The sequence below is a fragment of the Ostrea edulis genome, chromosome 6 (assembly GCF_947568905.1).
Source record: "Ostrea edulis chromosome 6, xbOstEdul1.1, whole genome shotgun sequence".
Classification (NCBI taxonomy): Eukaryota; Metazoa; Mollusca; class Bivalvia; order Ostreida; family Ostreidae; genus Ostrea; species Ostrea edulis.
In genome coordinates this window covers 22,760,157-22,778,124 of record NC_079169.1, presented here as the reverse complement: position 1 = coordinate 22,778,124, position 17,968 = coordinate 22,760,157, and the positions used below count along the sequence as shown (strand labels likewise).

At 36.8% G+C, this 17,968-nt stretch overlaps 1 protein-coding gene across 2 annotated transcripts in view; it reads right to left on the bottom strand.

The window, feature by feature from the left end:
- LOC125683309 (glycine receptor subunit alpha-2-like) overlaps positions 1–16,584 on the bottom strand; it is a 94,501-nt gene extending 77,917 nt beyond the window's left edge. For both annotated transcript variants that reach the window (XM_048924342.2, XM_048924341.2), the window contains exon 1: positions 16,353–16,584. In XM_048924342.2, coding sequence (XP_048780299.1) covers positions 16,353–16,435 — 83 coding nt within the window. In that variant the 5' untranslated portion in view covers positions 16,436–16,584. The remainder of the gene's footprint in view (positions 1–16,352) is intronic.
- Between the last annotated feature and the right edge of the window lie 1,384 nt (positions 16,585–17,968).

Sequence of the window (17,968 nt, the reverse complement as noted above, 5' to 3'; positions counted from 1 at the left end):
TCGTCTGGTCCATTAATTCTTTGCTGAGTCCTTCAACATGAAAATATGGAATTTAAATACCATATATGGCTTTTATATCATAGGACCACGTCATTGTTGTGCATTAACTGCTGACAAATGATTATTAACGCCGAATATTACGGAGACGATCGCGAATTGACTTTGAGTCGGTAGGGGACATGTATTCCTAAGCAATACTTACAGAATGTTTGTATCTGAAGCTCTCTGTTTTCCAGAGCAGCTAACAACACTGCCTCACTGGCTGCTTTGCAGTTGATTGCAGTAAAAACCAGTGTGGCAAAATTGATTAATTTACCTCTTTTTATACCACAGTAATATATGTCAGACATCCTAAATCAATGACTATTGACTAATCTACATGCAGGTTCATGTTTTACAGGGCCCACGGCGTGTGAGACCGGTCAACAGGGGATGCAAACTCCTCCTAGGCACCTGAGGCAACCTTTGGTACATGTATATCCAGGGGTCCGTGTTTGCCTAACTCTGCATTTTGTATTGCTTATAGAAGTTATGAGATTGACCACTGTTCGTTATCTTCACCTTTCAATTGTATGATTGATTTTATATTGTTTAACGTGCCTCTCGAGAATATTTCACTCATATAGAGACGTCTTCACCTTTACGAGAAAATGAAGAGGTGAATATAACGAACAGTAATCAATCGCATAGTGCCTATACATTCATATTCGAAAACCGTTTATGAAGATAATTCGATATAATCGAATTCCAATTGCATGACCTTGGTTTCCACTATTGTTATTGTGATTTGATCTGAAGGTTGAGTGAAGAAATACCAGCAGCCACCCTTACATTATCTTTTGAAACACCAGTAAACACTTCAATAGTAAGACCTTGAATAATTTCGTAAAGTTTGTGATAGATTAGTTTTAGATTGCTTTCTAATTTGTTGATTTTTTTTCAACGTTGGTATAGTATAGCGAGATAAGGGCTGAAAGATTCACATTCTACAATTTTTATTTCAGATTTTAAAGACATATATCTGCCGTATTAAACAGTATTTTGTTCAATGTTAAAAAGCAGACCAAACTTTTGTCAGTATAATAAAATATAAAAAATAGCATATGACAATTTCGAGAAATTGATTTTACTTGAAAATAAAATTTTACTCCATTTTCATTGCTCAAAGTGGTTTTCTCTACTATCTTTTGTCGCTGAACGTGTCCCTACAACAGCCTGCAGGCCATCCATGCTTTCACGTGGCCATTGGGCGCTACGTGATCATGAATATTTCGAAACGGGGCGTTTACTCTCCGACTCTGAGAAGAAATGATTGATAGGACATTAACCTGACTATTTTTTAATCCGATCGAGTTAAATTCTATTTGCATAAAGTGTATAGGGTAATATCCAATTAATACGTCATAGATACGTGTAGCTTTAATGATGAATGATACTACGGTATTCTATCAATAAAATGTAACAAGACTCTATATATGCATATAAACACTACGGTTATACATATATCACTTTCTCTCCGAAACAAACCGAGTTCTGACCACGTGAATGTCTTATTAGCTTACAACGTGCTATTTTCCCACCAATTATATTAACAACACTATCTATCAAAATGGATTTAGTTATACGTCCTTACTACTGTATCTACAATCGATGTCAGAGTTTCCCGACGCGATTGTTTTCTTTCCGGCCACGTGTGAAGAAGGCGTGCGCAATGCAAAGATTATAAAATAAGCCTAACCGAAGATGCCTGAGAGATAAAATAGTGAAGAACAAACTAAAACTTTCAACCAGCTCTTTTCATTTGGGATGAGATAAAGTACTGAAACATATTTTTGTTTACGCTACACAAGTCAATATATGTATAATCCTCAGTACCGCTTGCTCGTCGTAAGAGGCGACAGCGACTAAATGGGACGGTCCTTCGGATGAGACCGCAAAAACCGAGGTATCGCGTCACAGCAGGTGTAGAACGATAACGATCCCTCCCTGTTCAATGGCCGTAAGCGCCGAGCATAGGCCTAAATTTTGCAGCCCTTCACCGGAAATGGTGGCGTCGCCATATGAGTGAAAGATTCTCGAGAGGGACGCTAAACAATATTCAGTCAATCAATCAATATACATGTATGCATTATCCATGAAAAGTTAGAGGCAATTCTATAATTATTAAAGCTGTATGATCCGATGTCCAAGTATTACTTTTGTTTACTTTCAAACAGATTAATTAGTGTTTAAAGTTATTAACGTTCCCTTGATTACATGCTTCAAAACATGTGCATGTAAAAGTTGACAGTGGGAAGATTAATTTACAAAGTAAATATAGTGTGGTACGCATAAATCATCCGGAACACTTATGGCTTTTCACAGACAACACGGTTTTTTTTGGTGAAAGACCAAAGGTGTTCCGGATGACGCATAAATTATTGTCTGATAGGCGTCTATAAATAGCCGCACGCGTCGCAGGGGAATCCCAACATTATGTAACCACTCGGACGCAACTGTCTAATTTTAAGGCTGACAGAGCGTAAAACATCGAATTACTTAGGGGTACTTGACATTTTCATTTCTATTAAACTAATGGTACGGTACAGATAAGACCATCTCTAGAAAAGTCTCATGATACAGCCGTAGGCCCGGATCAGACCAATTAACAAATCATAAAACATCTTTCTAAACCTACCAAAGAATGTCTTCTGCAAATTTTTAACATGATCTGGGAAAGTGATAATTTCCCATCTTCCTGGTCACAGGCTACAATTATTCCTATTCCAAAACAGGGAAAGGATCACTCAGATCCTAATAATTATCGACCAATAGCCTTAACAAGCTGTGTATTTAAAACCATGGAATGGATGATCAATGAACGCTTGGTATGGTTTCTCGAAACCAATAACATTCTAACTGATATACAATGTGGTCTCAGGAAAAATCGAAGCACAATCGACCAGTTAGTAAGACTTAAAACCTATATCCGAGATGCCTTTGTTAACAAAGAGCGTGTCGTCTCTATATTTTGTTATTTAGAAAAAGCATATGATACCACATGGAAATACGGTATCTTAAAAGATCTTCATAATATAGGCATTAAAGGGCATTTACCAAACTTCATCAAGAATTTTTTAATTGATAGACATTTCAATGTTCGCCTAGGATTTACATTCTCAGACAATTTCGAACAAGAAATGGGCGTGCCACAAGGAAGTATTTTATCGGTTACATTATTTAGTCTAAAAATAAACAGTCTAGCTGATGTTCTTAAAAACGACTTCCATGGAAGTTTATATGTAGATGATTTTGTTCTCTGTTATAAATCTAAAAACATGAACTCCATTGAACGAAAACTACAGTTATGTCTAAACAAAATCCAAAATTGGGCTGATGTAAATGGTTTTAAATTTTCCAAAACTAAAACTGCATACATACTTTTCTGTTCTAAACGAAAACACCACGATGATCCTCAATTGCAATTAGATGGTACTCCAATTAAAGTCGTAAAAGAGTTGAAGTTTTTAGGTGTCATTTTTGATAATAAACTTTCTTTTATTCCTCATAAAGCAATGCTCAAAGAAAAATGTACAAAAGCTCTTGATATAATTAAAGTTGTTGCAAACACAAAATGGGGCGCAGATAAAAATACTCTTTTACATCACAGAGTCGTCCACTTCTGCTTCATACTTAGATATTTTATTGAAAGTAGACATTAACGGCAAACTAACAACTCAACTGTATGACAAACGGGATGATTTCAGCTTCTCCATCGTCAACTTCCCACATTTATGTAGCAATATTCCATTATCACCTGCATATGGTGTTTATATATCTCAACTGATTCGATATGCAAGAGCGTGTTCTGGGTATAGTCAGTTTTTAAATCGAGGTAAGCTACTGACAAACAAGTTGATGGTACAGGGATTTCAACAGTCTCGATTGAAGTCAGCATTTCGCAAATTCTATGGTCGTTATAACGATCTAGTTCGTCAATACAACCTCGCATTGGGTTAAATGCTGTCTGACGTGTTTCATACTGATTGTTAAGCCGTTCTTGGCACACTGATTTTGACTGCGAATAACTCCGTTTACCTGATCAGGATATGCAATCTCTACCCAGAGTTATCGTTCCCGCTATGCTCTACTAATACCTCTGTCAACGTCTAAAAATCATATCAAAACGTACTAAAACTAACTTAGCCTATCAAACTGTAATGATCATATCTAAGCAAATCAAACACTTGTCTGAATTTTATAAACGCAGAAGCTGGTAAATATGCGACACCTGAGCGAATTAAAAGGTTTTATATAAATATTCATTCATCCAATAATACTAGAATAATCATAGAATTCGTTGTTTTTGTGAACTTACTGTAAGATTTTAAGCTTAACACTAAAACTTGTAAATCATACTTTATAATGCAATAGGTAGAAATAAGTTTTGCCAGGAATCTTGACATTCAGACGTTGACAGAAGTGTTGTAGCGCAGCGTAATACGCCCTCTGGTGAGAGATTGCAGGATATGGGGCTCACGGCGGTTGTGACCGGTCAACAGGGGATGCTTACTCCTCCTAGGCACCTGATCCCACCTCTGGTGTGTCCAGGGGTCCGTGTTTGCCCAACTATCTATTTTGTATTGGTTTTAGGAGTTATGAGATTGATCACTGTTCGTTATCTTCACCTTGCATCTGTATCGCTTTCTAATCCGGTCTAAACTAGACTACGGCTGTATAGTATATGGTGCCTCAAGAACATCCTATATCAAAGCCCTTGATGCAGTTCACCATCAAGGACTTCGACTGTGCACAGGGGCTTCCGAACCTCTCCTGTAGATAGTTTATATGTTGGGGTCAACGAACCACCTCTCCATCTACGTAGAATAAAACTTACACTACAATATATTGTTAAATTAAAAGCTAACATTGATAATGATGCATTTAACTGCGTTTTCCATCTGCAGTTTGAACATTCATATGACAAAAATAAGTGCATAAAATCAATCGGTCTACGAGTTAAAAAACATATACATGATTCTAACTTACCTTTGGACATCGTAAAACCCTCATCACCTTCTGAAATACCACCATGGAAACTACTAAAACCCAAAGTAGACACATCGCTTTCTGAATATAAAAAATCTGAAACAAATTCCGCCATTTTCAAACAAAAATTATCCGAAATAAAATAATCCAAACATACTACAATTGATATCTACACAGATGGTTCAAAAGACCAAAATAAAGTCGCTGCTGCTGCAGTAATCACAAACGACGATTTCTCTGTACGACTCCCAAATGAAGCAACAATTTATACCGCCGAAGCAAAGGCTATTCAGCTTGCGTTTGAATACATACAAACTTCTAATGACAAATATTTTACTATATTCTCAGACTCCATATCATGTCTTCAGTCAATAAACAACATGAATATTGATCATCCATATATTTTAGATATCTTACACCGGTACTATCTTTTAACTAAACAAGGTAAAATAGTTGAGTTCTGCTGGATCCCAAGTGACATTGGTATCCATGGCAACACCAAAGCGGACAAAGCGGCCGAAAATGCACTTCAAGGTAATATTGTACACTTCAAAATTCCATACACTGATTTTTGTTATATTTCATAAAACTATATGTTAATTCTCTGACAAATCTATTGGGATTTCTGTGACACAAGTAAACTTTATTCTATTCAAAACAAAGTAAATAAATCGTGTAACATCGTAATGAAACGCCAAGACGAAGTTATTATTTCAAGAATACGCATTGGACATTCAAAATTGACACATTCACACCTACTAAACAGAGAACCTCAGCCTGAATGCATATCTTGTAACTGTAGTGATTTTACGCCCATACGAAATATACTTTTTAATAGTGTGCAATCAATGAAAGAACTTTTTACAAATATCGAAAATCATTATATTATACAATATTTACAAGAATGCGATTTTTACAGAAAAATTTGAAAACTTTTATAATGCAACTGTTTATATACACGAATTATTTTTTGTTTTTTAACCTGTTTATATACATGTGTTTTTAACTTTTATGTCCGTCGGATGGGACGTGAAAGGGTGTCCCGTGTCAAATTCACAACCCCCTTGGCACGCAAAAGATCGTTTCCCTGATGTTCGAAAAAGAGTAGGCTCACTGGGGGGGTGGGTGGGGGGGGGGGGGTGTCAGGGAAACTCAAATACTCACAACCAAACATAATTGAATTAGTTAACCGCCGTAAAATGGCTGAAATATTGCCACAACGGCGTAAAACCCCAATCAATCAATCAATCAACCACCGATGATTTTTTAAAAGTTTGAACTGCACACATGACTGTCACTTGTAATGGCCTAGTGACGGTTGTTAGTAAACACCGATTCTGGTTCAAACAGGTGAAATAATGTATGGCATGTCGTACAGCCTCATAAATACGTACGTGCGATGATTTGACAGCAGTTTTACAAGGTCGAAAAAATTGTCGAAATTCGGACCATACAACTTGAATTCGAATTCGCATTCGTCAAATATTTTTCGATTTCAAATACATTTCAGTTTTTTATCGTACGAGTATCCATCTTTGAATTAAAGATCGAATACCTGGTTATAGATATTAATGTGAAACTCAATTCGTGGGATATGATGTAGAAACTCGAACGCTTTAACATACCGTATTAACTATTTTGGGGGATGGTGGAAACCCTTCCAGACACGGACAAAGACCTTGATGATGGCAAATGCATCCTTGCATTTCGTTTACTAGATGTCACGCAGTAATGATTTTTCAAGATTGCATACATTTCTAAGTTTATGACCCCTGTCCTAGCACTGGGTGTCCTGATGCTGGGGCGATGAATGTCACAATTTTGGTTTTTTACTAAGCTAATTTTCACGGCTTGGTGATTATGAGACTAGTGTAAGCAATAACAAAATTAAGAACCTAAAATATGTTAACCTTTTCAATGTATATGGTTATCAACAATCAGTACAAATTTTATATAATTTCACATTGATTTGTTTTTAGGCTTAATTCCCCATCGATAGTGAACATGGGGTGTTTTTTTCCTTCAAAAGTGAGCACGAGGTAGTTTTCCAAAAGCATCTAATATTCAAGGTATATATTATATTTGAAAATCTTCACAAAGTATATACAGTCTCAGATCTTGTAGATTTAAAAAAAGAAAGACTATCATTTGAATGTAAAAATGGATAAAATATTCTGATAAAATCTTAGGCTAGTTGTATTCGGCGCATCCGCACGTCACATTTTTTCTACAGAAAATTTAACGCTTATTTTTAATTTTCCGTTTCGGGCTCGGTATTTCACCAGAAGAGGTCACAATAGGGATAGTTTTAATATATGCACTCGAGACATGATGGATCATGCAAAACGACCTCTAACCTTCTACACACCATTTTAACTTATGCATCGTAAATAAACATTGAATATCTTGTAAAAATGTAATAAATCACGTTTTCAGCGATTGTAAGAAGAAATATCATCACTGACAACGAGAATTTTTACTAATACGTAACAGAGATTTCTATAATTTTTCATGTATATTTACAAAACATAAGTATATAAAGAAAATAAGTGTGTTGATCCGAGATCAGGAAAAAAAATAAGGGGGGTGCATAATCCATGCCCGAAGGCCTGTGGTTTAACAATGATCTATTCTAAAGAACTGTACATCAATGTATAAATTAAATCCACTCTCGTATATAATGCAAATACTGACACATCACTCCCTTCCTAATATATCACGTTCCAGTTAGGGTCTCATATGTGCGGTTTCGGTTTAATATAATGACAATTGGAGAACTTGTGGAAGGGGGGGGGGGGGGGGGCTCTGGCTTCAAATGGACCAAGGCGAGGTAAATATACTGAAAAATATATTAACAATTTGAGTAGGAAATATGTACATAACAACTGATAAAAGTCTGACGGCTGATTAATATTTAGACACAAGGGAGGGACTCTTATTTATTTAGCAAACAATTATTTGTCATAAAAGCGGAAACCACTGTGAGTTGTACCCCAGTACCTAAAATTGTAAATTCTCATAAATACAAACAGTTTTGGGCAAAATATATATCGATAGCTAAAAGACACTAAGTATCATTAGTTTGTTGTCTTTGAAAAAAAATTTTGATTGGGCTCGATATTTGCGTAAGCTGTTTCCGTAAAAAAGAAGCGATAAAGCTAAAACGTAAAGAAAATCAAGCTCATTTGAGTGTTTATTACCACAGCAAATTCTACTGGAAACCATTGACCACGATTGACCGCGGACGCGCCGAATACAACTAGCCAAAGATGACATTAAAGGTATGAAATTCCATCCAGACCAACAGTAATTAAGAAACTAGAGGATAAGAAGTCGAACATGACAAAATGAAAATGGACCTGCAGCGTATAGACTATATCCCACTCTGGTGTTTTCATGGGGGTGTTTGTCTTATTCTTTATAAAATTAGGAAATTGATCATTCTTCGTTATTTTCACCTTTTTGACAGCTGTTGCAATTACGAACGACGGCTGAACGAGCTTAAACACTGAGAATCCTACTGTTCAAGGACAGAGCATTTTAAACGCTGTCTTGGAAATAATTAAATTAGAAAGAAGGCATACTGTACAGAACATGTCAATATACTTAGAAGAACACAAGGTCGCTAGCCTATTCCTCTATCAATGAAAAAGTTGAATATAAAAAAACATTGACCAGTCTCATAAATCCACCACAGCAACACTCGAAAATGCAGCGAATGAACAAAAGGCATACGGAATTGTACGCCATAGGATGGAATATGTTTGGGAATTGTGGCTATATGATATATATTGTAAAGAATCAAAAAGTGAAAATACAGAACCAGTGATCGATTTCATAATTCCTAATTAAGAACAAAAAATTAAGAATAGAGCAGATACGCAGCCCAAGACACACCAGAGGCCAGCTGCCCGGTCACAACCACCGTGAGCCCAAGACACACCAGAGGCCAGCTGCCCGGCCACAACCACCGTGAGCCCAAGACACACCAAAGGCCAGCTGCTGACCGGTCACAACCACCGTGAGCCCAAGACACACCAGAGGCCAGCTGCCCGGCCACAACCACCGTGAACCCTACGCTTTGATCGGATAAATGGAGTAATCAAAATCGGTAAGTGAGGAACGGTCAAACAATAAGATTTTGTGTGTTTACTTTGTACTTTTAAACCAGTCTGCTGGAAACAAAACCAAGGTACTAAGCAAAGCGATCAACTAATAATATCAGTCTTCCTTTACAAGTCCTGTAGTATGACTGACATGCTTCATGAAAAGCACTGCCGTTTTCTTAATGGCAATTTTCCCGTGGGGATCCAGATTAGAATAGGTCGTCAGTACTCCTTGCTTGTCGTACACGGCAATGATGACGTCTCCACATGGGTGAAAAATTCGCGAGAGGGACGTTAAACAATATACAATCAACCAATCTAAATTGACTACTTCAACAAACGAAATCATTTGAAGGTGCGAGTTTTCGGGTCGTATGGGGCTTTAATAAATATTTGAAAGTATGCTTGGACACAATTATAGAAGGAAAATATATTAGTATTTTTGGGGTGTTAAATTCGTGAGACGGCAATACACGAATACAACGATATAAGACATCAACCGTGCGCGGTTTTTTTGTGTGTGCGCGGTAAAACGAAGGTTTTTAGAAGGAGTGGATCTGTAACTTTCTGACCTGTCCCAATGTTTTTTCAGGGAGCTACATTTCTGCAGCTACAATTTCGGGAGATACAAGAGATGTTTGTAAACCATATATGCCCCCCCCCCCCCGCGCCTAGTGCAACATTGGAAAGGGTTATACACATGCATCATATAATTGATAGTAGTATCAGCAATTCAAATATTGAGCAGACAACATCTTCCTATGTCAGGAGTGGATTGACCAGGTGACCTGAAAATCAATAGGGGTCATCTTCTCCTTATGCTGTACAAGTGTACCAAGTTTGGTGTCAATCAAGCAAATAATTCTTAAAATATAGGATACAATATACTACTATGTCCAGTTTAACCCTTGACCATGTGACCTCAAAATCAATAGGGTTCATTTCCTAAAGATGTAGCAGTGTACCAAGTTTGATGTCTGTCAAGCGAAGGATTCTCAAAATATTGAGCGGACAGTATATTCCTATGTCCAGTTTGACCTTTGATCATGTGACCTTAAAATCAAGAGGGGTCATCTTCTCCTGAAGATGTACAAGTGTACCAACTTTAAATTTGATGTCTGTCAAGCAAAGGGTTCTCAAAATATTGAGCTGACAGTATATTCCTTTGTCCAGTTTGACCCTTGACCTTTAGCCATGTGACTTCAAAATCTATAGGGGTCATCTCCTGAAGGTGTACCAAGTTTTATGGGTTCTCTAGACATTGAGTGGTCAGTATATTTCTATGTCCAGTTTGACCCTTGATAATGTGACCTCAGAATCAATAGGGGTCATCTACTCATTGGGGTGTATCAAGTTTGATGTCTATCAAGCAAAGGGTTCTCGAGATATTGAGCGGACCGTATCGTCCTATGTCCAGAGTAGATTGACCCTTGACCTTTGGACTTCTTCTACTCATCAGCAACCCACACATGAAATATCTTTACGATCAAGTGAATGGTTCTCGAGATATTGAGCGGACAACATGTGGTCTACCGACCGACCGACAGGTGCAAAGCAATATGCCCCTCTTCTTTGAAGGGGGAGGGGGGCATACAAATATTGCGCCATGGAATTCATCATTTGAACGAAAAAATCATAGAGAGTTTATTTTTATGGAATTTTCATACTTAGACGGTAAGTAATGCAGCATTAATAGTGATAAAGAGTTGGTTTAATAGTCAACCAACTTATTTGAAGCGAACAGTCGTGTCGCCTAAGTGCACATTAATTGCTAGAACCGGCCGAAACTGAAATTAAATTTCCAGAAATGAATTATGAAGGACTGCTCCGAAATTCGATGAAGAGGTCAATCGAGATTAGTCCTTCAGCTAAAGTCATTTCGTCAAGGTAAAGTTTAAAGATAAAATAGTTAAAATTTTGTTTCCAAATGAAATACCTTTCTAACGGAGAAACTAGAGAAGTTGGCATCTATTGTCGCGGGAGCCAGTGGTTAGAGGCTATCACAGGGGGTCGAGTGGTTAGAAACATGCCTAGGGGGTCGAGTGGTTAGAGGCTATCCCAGGGGGTCGAGTGGTTAGAAACAAGCCCAGGGGGTCGAGTGGTTAGAAACAAGCCCAGGGGGTCGAGTGGTTAGAAACATGCCCAGGGGGTCGAGTGGTTAGAAACAAGCACAGGAAGTTTCTATCCCGGCTCCGCATCAAACCTAAAACGTTTGCATAAATAATAACTCTTCCTTCACCAAACGTTCAGTAATGGAAATGAAAATCACGGGTCTTTCGATATGACCGTTGAAACGGAGGTCTCCTGTCATAGTGGGTTTTAAAAACACCACTTCTACGACTGCAAGGTCGATGCACAGCTCAACTTTTGTTGCCCTTCATCCACAGTTGGTAATATCTTTATATCAATTAACAAGAGGCCCATGGACCACATCGCTCACCTGAGTCACCTTGGCCCACATCTAAAGATTTTCCCAACATATTCGCATGTAAAACTTTGATCCCTATTGCGGCCCCAATCTACCCGCGGAGCCATGTTTTTTTTGCCAACTTGAATCTGCACTATGTCAGGAAGCTTTCATGTAAATATAAACTTTTCTGCCCATTGGTTCTAGAGAAGAAGATTTTCAAAGATGGTCCCTATATATTTGCATGTAAAATTCAACCCCCTATTGTGGCCCCAACCTACCCCTGGAGTCCGGTGATGTTAACAAACTTCCATCTGCACTATGTCAGGAAAGTTTCATGTAAATGTAAACTTTTCTGGCCCAATGGTTCTTGAGAAGATTTTAAAGATTTTCTCCATATGCATGCCTTTGTATGTAAAAAAAACAAAAACAATTGATCCCCTATTGTGGCCCCAACCTAATCCCGTGGGTCTAGGTTTTAACAAATGTAAATCTGCCTATGTCAGGAAGCTTTCATGTAAATTTCAACTCTTCCTGCCCAGTGGTTTCTGAGAAGAACAAGCTCATGTGAGCTAAAAGGTCTTGAATAGGTCGAAAACAATCACGAAATCATACTTACCATAATGTTGCTCATGACTGAATGATCGTTAAGAAAGTTGGCTCCTCAGCTTTAATTTGAGCACAACTGCGCAGGATGTTATAACTTTGTATGTACTGGTTCAGCACTAATCCCATTGGTTTAAACATATTGATTGATTAATTGCAGTTCTACGCCGTTTTCGAAATTTTACGGCGGTTATCTAATTGAAATATGTTTGGTTGTGAGTGCTTGAGTTTCCATGACGGCCCCCAATGAGCCTACTCTTTTTCGAAAATCAGGGAAGTGGTAACGGGGTTATGATCCTTGACACAGGACACTCTTTAACGTCCCATCCGACGGATATAAAAGTTACCAAGAGGCCCACAGGTCTTATCAGTCACTTGATTATTAGTTAAAAGTATCACTTGACTAGTGTCAAGGGCTATGAAATCTTTTACTGCATATCTAAGCTAAATTTTTATATTTAGCAACCGTTTAAAACTAGATGTGTTCTTAAACCTTAAATACCCTCCAAAGGTTTTGATGAAAGGCTTTACATAATATAATATATGTAATATTAACACAATATGACTAATTTGGACCTGTCCTAGAGTCAAAACCCTAAGGTTGTACCATTTTCTGCTTTTTTTAAATATCCATTTTATTTTTATACCTTAAAAGCAAACAAAAAGAAATCTTTCAAATGATTAAGATAATAATCACTATAATAATTTTGGTCCCATCCTGGAGCCAAAACCGTTACCCCCTGGGATCCTGAAATTTACAATTAAAAAGGTCGACCTACTCCTTCTAAATATCTATTTAGTTTCATTTTAGTATCAATAGTATTAAAGAAGATATCATTTAAATAATTAACACATGTATAAATAAATAAAAATAAATAATTTAGTTTTTCTTACACATTTGTGGTTGTACAGCAGAAGATTTTTGAAAATTGATCAATTTGGAGCAGTTTTTGTCCCCCCCCCCCCCCCCCCCCCCCTAAGGCCCCGTGGTTGCAAGAGTTCTGTAATTTACAATTTATGTCCCAAGGATGATTCATACCAAATTAGAAAGGAATTGGAATGTTAGTTATCAAGAAGTTGAATATTTAACAGCTTACCATTTTGGCCCCACCCTGATACCAAAACCCCTACCCCTGGGATCATCAAACTTATAATTTTGGTAAAGGACTACCTACACTTTCTACATACCATTTAGTTTCAATTAAGTATCAATAGCACTAAAGATGTTATTTAAGTATTTTACACATATACACTATATACTAATTTTGGCCCCGCCCTGGGGTCATACCCCTCCGCGGGGATCATAAAATTTACAATTTTGGTAGAGGCCTTAATTTTCTTACTCATGTGCGGTTGTAAAGAAGAAAATTTCTGAAAATTGGTAAATTTGGAGCAGTGTTTGCCCTGCTCCTAAGGCCCCAGGGGTGCAGGAGTCCTGAAATGTGAAAAGGATTGGAATAGTAGTTATCAAGATGTTAAAACGCATGGTGGACGTCGCACGAGGACAACCAATTGCAATGGGTCACACGAGTTTACTCAGGTGACCTAAAATACATGAAACGTAAGAAATACCGATCATTTCGTGTATATGAACAACTGTATTATAAAAGTATTCAAATTCTTCTGTAAATCCGCATTCTTTTCCAAGCATATTAGACATCAATAATTTACATTTTAACCCTATACAGTTGAACATTTTTGTGGGGGGGGGGGGTCTTCAAATTTTGAAAGGGTTTGGCAGGGGCTACATTTTGTGGTGAAATGATTGTTCATTCAAAAATTTCTAAATCTATGATTTTACAGTTTCTGTTTTATTCAACATGTCGTCAATTTGTATACCCCTATACTTGTATTTCATTTTTATAATCATTTATGATGCAAGTAGTTGAGACTTGGAACTATTTCAAATGATTTGATTGATAATTTTTTTCAAACAGAACACCGATTCTCAAAAAATCTAAATCAAATTTTGTATTTAAAAAAAATCAGTATATTGGCCAATTCAAAATTTTTATCTTTAACCTCCACTTTAGACAAGGCTTTGTAATTTGCGTGCAATTTACTCCTAATATGTTCTTTTAAACTCAAACTTTTTTCCGTATCTCAAACGATCATGATTATTCATTTCGAATCTACTAGTATTACATTTAATCAGTTTTGTATCTGCATGGTTAGGAGACATACTGTATTTGTGTATCGATTTTATGTACTGATTGATGTGTTGCTTATGTTGTGTCGACACCAACAGGAAAATCGGGTTTAAACGAATATATCTTGAGTAAAGGTTTAAACGAATATATCTTGAGTACATTTTAAGTACAAAAAGGTCAAGTTTAAACACTGTAGCTCAATAACAAGCAGTGTTTTTCTTTTTAATTTCCCAATTCTCCTATAATGTAGAAATCAAAAGTACACTTCCCCAAAAATTGACAATACTACAAAACTACGGTGCGAACCTCGTTAACACATTAAACGAAGGTTATTTACTCAGAATCAGTAACTATAGCTTAAAAAATTAATAATGAATTTCCCAGCCATAGCCAGATTGGAGACTCAGGTAATCATTACACACATGGACCAATCGTTGTCACAATTATAAAATATATAAGTTATTGTAATTGTTCTGCATAGAATACTTCTCAGATAAAATTGCCAATTTCCCTGTAATCCGGCGCCTAACACTCAATTACTTTTTATAACATAAAAACTTGCCGTCTAGTTGACTACATATTTCGCTGTTTGGGACTGAACACATTTATCCCCCAGACACCGTTGATAGGTATGATAAAGAAATGAAGGCTTGTAAATCTAGATTTCTTTGAAAGATATCCATTTTCAGCGATTAGAAATGAACAAGATATTGAGTGGACAGTATCTTCCTATGTCCAGATTGGATCGATCCTTGACCTTTAAATCAATAGGGGTCCTCTTCTACTCATGCCCAACCCACATATGAAATATCATTACGATCAAGTGAATTTTTCTCAAGATAATGAGCGGACAAAATGTGGTATACAGACCGACCGACAGCGCAAAGTATTTCGCCCCTCTTCGTTGAAGGGGACATAAATACATGTATGATTTTCTAGTGCATTCTCTGACTTCCGCATCACATCTAAATTGCCCATACATATCAATGTTACCCTGGCGCTTGAAGGGTCTGTATTTATCCGATTACATGTTCTTGATAGATAAAACATTTATGATTCTGGTGTGATTTAATAAGTTATTGTGTGAAATATACTTTGCAAAGATGTTTTCTATCATCGGGTTTTGTTTGGTGTAGCCGTTGAATATCTAATGATTTTGTGTCAAAACATCCCACATGCATTATATGACAAGACCTAAATTAACGTTTTGTTTTCCCAATTCAATCGGCTCGCAACACTGCACAAAGGATTCAACCACTGGACCGTGTACCCCGCAAATCTATTTCGTAGTATTCCCCCAGCAAACTGTGTGATCTTTCAAATTGTGTATTTATTTTACAAATGTCGACTGCTATCCTACACAAAAGCTTTTCAAGGTGGGAACATATTGGCGCGCATACTAAACCAAAGAATCTATAAAAAGATGAAAATAGCTAACAACAATGTTATCTCGTTTTCTAATCTCAAGTTGCAAGTGTTCTGTTTATGTGCTACCCAACTCAAGCTCTGTATCAAAAGTTAAAACTTTTGAACTAGTGATTTGCATGTAAATGAAATTTTAAATCCCCCAATAAATGTCTTTTTAAAACTCTTCTTACCCATAGGTCAAAATGAAGAGTTGCACATGGCTTAAGGAGGAACATATTTTTTCATCAATTTTCGTCACACATAATAAAATTGAGTTGTTTATCGTTATGGAATTTATCCCAGTAGCTGTATTAATCCTATCAGACAAATGGCGAGGAACCGCGCATAGGGACCAATATATTATTTTCAAAGTGGCTGATCAATTTAAGTAATTTTTGTTGTGCTTTAATTTGTAATTTCACCATTCAGTGTACAAATAGATCTCATCATTTCAGGATACACGCGACTCTCCCTGATCACATGATCCCTATCAGTAATATTACTGCGGGTAGTTGCGTTACGTCAGAATAAAAGAAATAATAAGACTCTTAGACAGTATCTTTCTTACGGTATCAATTGTTATTAATGAAATTTATTGTAATTAAATACAATTTAATTGATTGATAAATTAAAAAAACAAACATTTACCTCATAATACTTTGACAATCCACACAATCTGCGGACAAAAGCACAGCCACGCTAACAGACACACACACAACTGCCAGCTTCATCCCTATAGGTTATCCTCGTCTCTGGTGCCTCTCTAGTATCGCGAGGCTTAAGTACTTTGTTACAGGAATTAATAATTCCATTAGTGGATGTAAAGTTATGCGGCAGAAGAGGGAGGAGCAGTGCTCCTGTATCATGTACAATAGACTGCGTATATTAAGAAACAAAACATATAATTTTGCAAGTTGTTATTGCAGAAATTACTTAATAAAATGCAGTGTACCGCTAGGGGAAGCTTTGTATCGATTTTATATGGCTTTAGTTTCATTTTGGTGTTTGATTTTATTGTCTATAGCTTGACATAAACAATACATTGTTAACTGATATTAAAATGTATCGTGCAAATACACAGGGATGTGAATCTATTCTTAACTTGTTACTACTTTGAGGAGAAAAATAATCAGATTTTAGTGCATAGAACTTGTCCATCTGTGAAACAATTTCGAATTTGCGCTTGTAACATTTAATATTGACTGGTAAACGACAGTGTAATACACGTATAAACAGAGAGAGAGAGAGAGAGAGAGAGAGAGAGAGAGAGAGAGAGAGAGAGAAAGAGAGAGATTAGGGATCTGAGAGCGGTTCTGTTATGAATATTTGTAAACTATATCTTTGATATCTATGCTTATGGCAAGTCGTAAAAATGGAGTGTGGATAATGGCATTGTCGAGTTAGAGGTAGTACTATCTGTTTGTAATTCGTTTAGCGTATCGAGTTTGAGGTAGTAATATATGTTTGTAATTCGTTTAGCGTATCGAGTTTGATTGCGTTAAAATCAGCGCAACTGAACCAGAATTCACATTAATTCTAGCTAATATGTACTTCTGAACTGGACAAAAATACGTAAAGTAGAAGTTCTCTTATTTTAATTCTAACTCTTGATCGCAAATTGTTAAAATAAAATGGGATGGGTTAGCAAATTAGTTTGAATACCAAGAAATCTACCGGTAAACACGATAGAGACAAAGAATCCTAATTGTCCTATCATCTTGAGCAGCATGCATAGCGCTTCACCTACAGGTGGTGACGAGTGAAAATTCTCAAAAGAACGCCAAGAGTTCAGTTTTGCAGCGTCTGTCCTCTCCGTCACAAGAGTCATGATGGACACTATTAATATTGATACGCTGGGCTTAGAAATCCGGATAGACTGGTTATAGCGGATTGAAAGCTAACCTTAGTGGAGAGAAAGTGAGATCTTAAATGGACGACAGTACACAGTAGGACTGCAGGGGTAAATAAAGCCGGGATTACTTTGAGCTTCCCTAAAAAGATTCACCAACTTTCTGTTCACCCTTGTACATGTATATTCGTCTTCATGGCAAGATGAGTTTAAATTATACTCCTTAATAGGCACCTGATGCCGCACGTGATGCAACCTCAGGTGTTTCTAGGGCTCGTGTTTACCCTGAATGTCATATTCTTGGAATATTATAAGCTGACGTAAAATGTGACATTTCTCACTGACGTCCCATGATCATGATGGCGCTTCTGAGAAAACTATTTAATACAAGTATATCATTTAAGTATATTCAAGT